Genomic DNA, 7463 nt, shown 5'->3' with positions numbered 1-7463 from the left:
TATATATATATATATATATATATATATATATATATATTGTAGTATATGTTTCATTTAAAGTAGTACGTATAGTCGTATATATTGAATGTTACGTATATATGTGTAAGTGTGTATATGTTTTTTAAATTTTAATGTAGTATATACTATATTTATATATATATATAGTGTATATATATTGTTTAACGTATTTAAAATGTATATAGGTCGGTATACATAGTGTATATTGAAAAAAAATTGATTTTTGATCGAATTAACCAGGTTTAGGTGGGTTAGACTGGGTTGGGCTAAGTGGGCCGATTCAGAGTTATTTTTATTACTGTTGAACCCGGACCCGACCCGGCCAACTTAACTACAACCCGGCCCGATCCAGCCCAGCCCACAACCCAGCTAAACTTAACAGGACGATTCCGAGTTGACCCGGCCGGCCCACTTAACACCCTTAATTTTAGGGAATATTGTTAGGAAACTTGGATTATATAATTAGTAGTTGCTTTAATTTTATTGACTTGTAATATTTTGGTACATAATATTCGTATTGATTGCTATACTTAAATTAGTTCCTACAAATTGTTGAGTTATTAGAGGCAATGATATGTTAGTTAACAATTTAGTAGTATTTTTCAAATAATATTTTGTTTGTTCATCAATCAACACTAAAAGATATTTTTCTACAAAATATATTTTCTATTTACCAAACAAACACTATTTTTTGAAAAATATTTTTTACTCACCAATCAAATATAATCAATTTATTTTTGATGAAAATATTTTTCAGGAAAATATTTTTCATCATACCAAACACAGCGTTAATTCCACTCAAGTTGACAAAAGATCCGCTCTATAAGGAAGTTTGCATTTGCTCTAGCGTCACTTCTCAATATTTCGGCCGTCGCTTTCGTTGCCACCGTACAAATTTTTACTTAGTAATTATTGATTTGACACTTTAGGGGTTGTTTTATTAAATTTTTCTTTGAAAATCCTATGAATAATTACTTAATGATAGAGTAATATTAATATAAAATAATAAATTAAATCTCTATTGATTTGTTAAAATGAAAAAATAAAAAGAAAATTATATTTTTCATATATGAGCCAAGTTAAAAATGAAAATGATGTCGCAAATTAAAAAAAAAAATTGACAATTTCATTATGTGCTGATCTTTTTTACTATCCGACATAATATGACCGCACAAATAAAGCTAAGCTTAATTCTTGTGCACTTGATTTTTTTTTTTTTTGGCCATCTTATTGTACTAATTGTGGGCAAGACTAAGGGCATGCACGGAAGCACTTGTGAATTCGGTGTAATTCCCTTGCAACTTCAATCATGTATGGTCTATCTTTTCCGCTTGACTTTGTGCATTTGTTAACAAGATCCCAGCAATCTTTCAGTTGTTGTTGAATCGCAATTCCATGTTCTTCCAAAATGGCCGGATCTGCTATGTCCATTACATGAATCTCTTCAATGTTCATCATCTTAAAATCTGAATCCGAAGGATCCACTATGTAGTCCATATTGCGATCTTTTAAATGTAGAGTACTCATTTTCCATCCAGTTAATAGCTGAAGGAGAACAACTCCGAAGCTATAGACGTCTATTTTTTGAGTAACAATACAAGACGATGCATATTCTGAAGCTAAGTACCCATACGTTCCGCACATAACATCTTTTACTACTTCCAATTCTCCCCGGGGCAATGATACAGATAATGAGAAATTCAATAGTTTAGCGACGCCGCTGTTCTGATCTACAATCACATTCGATGGCTTCAGATCTCGATGGATGACGGGCGTAGTAAATTCGGTATGGAGAAAAACGACTGCAGAAACGACCTGGTGGGCTATACGTAGTCTACTTCCCCAAGATAGTAATGATTTTCTAATTTGATCATCATATGTCCCCTTTTCAAAAAGTAAAGAATAAAGACTTATAGCCTCAACATATTCATACACTATAACTGGTTCTTCGAATTCTAGACAGCAACCGACAAGTCTCAGTACATTTTTGAGATGGCTCATCTGAGCAGTAATTGCTACATCTCGAAAAATATTAAAAGTAATTTTTATAATATCCGGGGAAAATCCTAATGAAAACGAGGCGTTTGTCCAGTGATCCTGTAACCATATACCCATAGGAAAGCTCCATTTTGTTTTCAGGGTGCTTTATTGCTTTTTCTATCTCAGTGGCAGTGGAGTAACGGATGGGAATTCGGCAATTTCCATCGCATAAAGCAAGAAGCTCCTCTAGTACTGCACTTCCATTCTCTAAATAATAATCATGCTCTTTCTTCAGCGTTTCTGCAGAGGCAGAGGATGATGATTGTTTCTTCCTTGCGAGTTCCCTAAAGACCTGCATTGCTAATACTGAAGTATCTTTTCTCACTAACACTATAAATATCTCATGTTTACTAGTTGGATTAGAGTAATGGCCCAAAATCATACATTATTTTTGTTTTAAACACAAAATAATACATATTCTTTCAACTAAAGCATTAATAGTCCTTTTTATTTAGTTAAGTGGTGTATTTTTAGTCATAATCCTAACACCGTTAATTTTTTTAACAGCAGTCAAATCACCTTTCTATCACACTATTTTTTCCCTCCAAAAAAAAACCTCACCTGCAAAATGTTACTGACAAACCTCACCGTTAATGTTTTAGGTGACAATGTTTTACGATTATATTCCTATCCCAAAATTTCTTCAAGTGGAACGTTTCACTAATATAATATTTAATTACCTCAAAAAAGTTGACTCGGAAGATTTTGTAATCTAAGAGCCTGAGTTACAGCGTATGAAGCTTCTCTTAGACAAAATTTTAGATGCTAATGAAAATTCTAACCAACCTCTACTGAAGATTCTGAAATCACCTAACGTAAAAGTTGATATCATCTTTGATCTAAATGAGTCTTATCAGATCATGAAATTAATAGATTGAAACAATTATTGATGTAATGATACAAAGAAATCTGAATTGTTGATGCAGCGTCGATGCCTCAAGGCTTATTTGATGTGTTTTTCAATTGATTTTCTTTGTTTAATGGTACTTATATTTACCTGATATGAATATGAGAAGCTTTTATTTAAAAAATTAATGATATTAGGATTGTGTCTAAAAATACATTATTTTTTAAATTAAAAAAACTATTAATACACCAATTGAAAAAATATATATTATTTTATGCCTAAAATAAAACATAATGACAATAAATGGGCCATTACTCGTTGGATTAGATCCAATAAGGCAACACTAGTGGGAATGAATGGATAAGGAAGTTGTGAGCTTCCTGGATCCTGCTGCTCTTTTGAACTTTGACAATTTCCACACAAAATGACAAAAAATGGCCTTTGATTTGAAAGATGGACTGATTTAGGTCCCACTTTCCAATCATCTTGCTTCTTTGCCATATTTGCCCTCCTTTAATTTCTTTTTCACCCCTCTTACAAAATATCTTCTGAAGGAAAAAATAAAGGTAACAACATCAAGTTTTGATAAATGTAAAAATAAAAAGGTTTCTTCTTGCTGGCAAATTAACTATACTGTATTAAAATCTGAGAATATCCCTGTTATCATAACAGAGAGGAAATTTAACATGACGAACCCATAAATTTCAAATTGACCTATCTCGATACCTGGCTTCTTCATTAAGCACTGAAAAGATCGATGTAACTAGCATTTAGTAAGACCTTTTCCCTGTTAAGTATGCCAAATTGACAATTTCATTATCTACAGATCTCTTCTATCGTCCAAATCCCTACATAATATGACTCTGCAAACAAACTATATTTCCTTTGAAACTTGAAACCACTACAGATAAAGCCATGATTATTTCATGCAAATGATGTGCTGTTTAATTTTTTTCCCCATCTTATATAGCTAAATCTGGCCAAGAGTGAAGGCATGGAAGCACTTGTGAATTCGGCATAATTCCTTTGCAACTTGAATCATGTATGGTCTATTTTTTCTGTTGTAAGTTGTGCATTTCTTCACAAGATTCAAGTAATCTTGCAATTGCTGTTGGATCTCAATTCCATGCTCTTCTAAAATGGCATTATCTGCTATGTCCATTATGTTACCCTCTTTAATATAGCGATCGATGAGGTTAGGTAGAAAATTTTCAAAATTTATTGTCTCTTCTGAAATTGCAGAATCCACTCTATCCATAACATTACCCTCTTCAACGTTGGATTCCATAATATCACGCAATTCCTTTCCAGTTAATAGCTCAAAGAGAAGAACTCCAAAGCTGTACACGTCAGTTTTTTGAGTAATAATACCACAGTAGCCATATTCTGGATCTAAATACTCGATTGTTCCGCACACACGATCTTGTACCTCCAATTCCCCTGAAGGCAATGATATGGAAAATGAGAAGTCCACTATTTTGGCAATGCTGCTATTCTGATCTATTATCACTTTGTGAGGCTTTATATCTCTGTGGATGATAGGTGTAGTAAATTCGGTATGGAGAAAGACGAGTGCAGAAGCAACCTCATTGGCAATTCGTAATCTACTTCCCCAAGATAATAGTGATTTTCTAGTTTGATCATCATGATTACCCTCTTCGAAAAGTAGATCGCCGAGAGATATCCCTTCAATATATTCATACACCATAACCGGTTCTTCAAATTCTAGACAGCAACCAATAAGTCTCAGCACATTCTTGAGATGACTCATCTGAGCTGTAATTGCTATATCTCGGTGCACGCCATAGGAATAGAGAGAGAACCTAATTAAAAAGAGGTGGTTTTCTAGGGAGCCTGTAACCATATAGCCTTCGTCGAGTTCTATTTTCTTTTCAGAGTGCTTGATCGCCCTTTCTATCTCAGTGGCAGTGAAGTAACGGATGGGAATTCGGCAATTTCCGTTGCATAAAGCAAGAATCTCCTCTAGCACTGCACTTCCATTATTTAAATAGCAATCCTGCTCTTTCTTCCGCTTTTTTACGGAGGCAGAGGAAAAAAGTTTTTTGGTTGTGAGTAGTGCACTCATCAAATGATGCATTTTGTTCTTGTCCAAGACCAATTGCAATAGCAACAAATAAATTCATAAGTCTGGTTTCTCTGATCCAACTCTTGATCTCTCGCGCGTGGAATGAATCTTTTAGTTGGAAAGTTTCCTGATGGTCCTTGTACTAGAGGGTGTGCATTGTTCCACGTTAGTTTGGTCTTGACTAGAGTCTCTCACGTAGTTATTGGGGAGTTTCATTGTCACTGGCTGTAGTGTCTCTCTTGACTAGAATTTGAACTTCATGAAAAACAGTATAGAATGGGTGTTTGGTAGGTTGGAACTCCAATGTTTTCATGTTTGGTTAGTTAAATTAATGTTTTGAAAAATATTTTTCTGAGTGAACTTATTCTTCTCAAATTCAAGAAAAATGTCTTTTCTATCTGAGTCCGATCCCAACCCGAGATCCAACTCTTGGGTCGGTTTTAGAGGCTGGTTACTGATTAGAATTGGGTTCCTGGTCGAGGCCGGGAGTCCAATCTTGGATCAGGGTCAAAGTGGGGTTAGGGTGTAGGAAAATTATTTAGTTATTTCAAAATAATTTATATTTGAAGTGTATTGAAAAAGTCATGTCTTTAAATGTATCTTAGAAGCTACTTAAAAGGCTTACTTTGAAAGTCATCAACAAATGTACTTGAGAAGGCTTACTTTGAAAGTTATCAAGAGATATACTTGAGAAGGCTCTGGAAGTCATCAAGAGATGTACTTGAGAAACCTTACTCTAGAAGTCATCAAGAGATGTACTTGAGAATTTAAGTTTTAGTTACAATACTCTCTCAATCCTTACAGAAAAGAAGGAACATTCCTGCTTTCAATCTCCTTTCTTTTTGACATTTTCCTCTTCCCTTCTATATTATATTCCTTAGTGATTTTAGTTAGTATTTAGTAAACCTATAGTTTAATTTGTTGATATTTATATTAATAGTTTTGTTGATTCATGTATACTCTGGTTAATTAGGAAAGACTTATTTAACTCAGAAATCCTTTAGTTGATCATGGAAGTGTTTGTTTGATCCTGAAAAAATATTTCACACTGCTGAAATAGTTTCTTAGGACAGTGCCTAGCATGACTCAAGTATAATTAATATATTAACTTGTTAAGAAGTAGTTAGGTGACTGTTATGTTATTGTATTGTTAATATTATTATTATAATATTTTGTTAACATTTTTATTTTGTTGTTTCCCAACACAGGGTTGGGTCTAGAATCAGATAAGGAGTGGGTTCCAAGTTAGGTGACGATCCCGAGTCAAGGTAGGGGATCGAGAAACGAATTCCAAGTAGTCAGAGTCGGGGATCAAGAAATGGATTATGGGATGGGATTGGGAATTTTATCCCTGGTCGAGATCCAAAACCATGTCTCGGGTCTAAAGTCAAGGTCAAAATAGAGTCTCGAATCAAGGTCAAGAGTCAAGATCGGGGTTGGGGCAAACATCTTGCCACTTAATACTAGTGTCTTTTTAGCATTTTGGGTGATATGAAAGGAGTATTGTCTACAACCCATCTAATTACGTCTTAGCTTTTATTGTTGATTTTAGAATTATAAAAAACAATTATTTCTTTGGTTACAATTTGAAAGGATTTAATCCTGGAATATATTATATTACGTTTAGAGGATTGGACCTCTATATATATACATAAAGTTGCTGCTATGAAGAGTCCAAGTAGGACTCTAGTATGTGAGTTTAAGCTAATCATATATCCACTAGATAAAGGAATATAATTGCAAACTATACATTTGAATTTTTAAAATCAAAACAGTATCATTATCTATTAGGCAATTCATTTATCCTTACAGCCCCACGTAAGTGCAGCAATGGTACAACCATAGCAAACTTGTCCTGAGAAATAGAAAACCGACGTGTAGCAAGACTTTTAGTCATGATATCTGCCACCTGATCCATAGAACTTATGTAGCAGACTTTCATGTCTCTTGAAACTACCTTCTCCCCCACAAAGTGAAAATCAAGTTCAATATGTTTAGTGCGAGCATGGAACACAGGGTTGACAGTGAGGTATGTGGCTGATAAATTATCACACCATACTTTTGGAGCAGCTGGAAGCACAATTTGGAGTTCTTTAAGTAGATTTTGCAGCCGAGTTATTTCAGCTGTGGTTGTAGCAAGACCTCGATACTCTGATTCTGTGCTAAAGCGAGCAACTATACGTTGTTTTTTTGGAGCTCCATGACACCAGGTTGGCACCCAAAAATATGCAGAAGCCATGAGTGGAACGTCGTTCATCTGGGAAGCCAGCCCAGTTAGCATCCGAGAAACCAGTAAGTGTGAAGGAAGCAGATGAACGCAACAGTAAACCAAGATCAATTGTACCTTTTAGATATCTAAGCAACCTCTTCATAGCTGTATAATGCATTTCGCGAGGATCATGCATAAACTGACACAACTTGTTAACAGCAAAGGAGACATCAGGTCGGGTAATTGTGATATATTGTAATGCT

The 7463-nt window shown here is 34.5% G+C and overlaps 1 protein-coding gene and 1 pseudogene across 1 annotated transcript; both read right to left on the bottom strand.

The window, feature by feature from the left end:
* Positions 1-1122: 1122 nt before the first annotated feature.
* LOC107874893 lies at positions 1123-2440 on the bottom strand (annotated as a pseudogene).
* LOC107872942 (serine/threonine-protein kinase ZRK4) lies at positions 1123-5815 on the bottom strand. Its single transcript, XM_016719626.2, has one exon. The coding sequence runs from the start codon at positions 5001-5003 to the stop codon at positions 3876-3878; it is 1128 nt and encodes a 375-aa protein (XP_016575112.2). The 5' UTR covers positions 5004-5815; the 3' UTR covers positions 1123-3875.
* Between the last annotated feature and the right edge of the window lie 1648 nt (positions 5816-7463).

This window comes from Capsicum annuum, chromosome 6 (genome assembly GCF_002878395.1).
Source record: "Capsicum annuum cultivar UCD-10X-F1 chromosome 6, UCD10Xv1.1, whole genome shotgun sequence".
In the NCBI taxonomy this organism is placed as follows: Eukaryota; Viridiplantae; Streptophyta; class Magnoliopsida; order Solanales; family Solanaceae; genus Capsicum; species Capsicum annuum.
The sequence above is the reverse complement of the archived record's forward strand: the minus strand, read 5'-3'. Positions and strand labels throughout refer to the sequence as shown.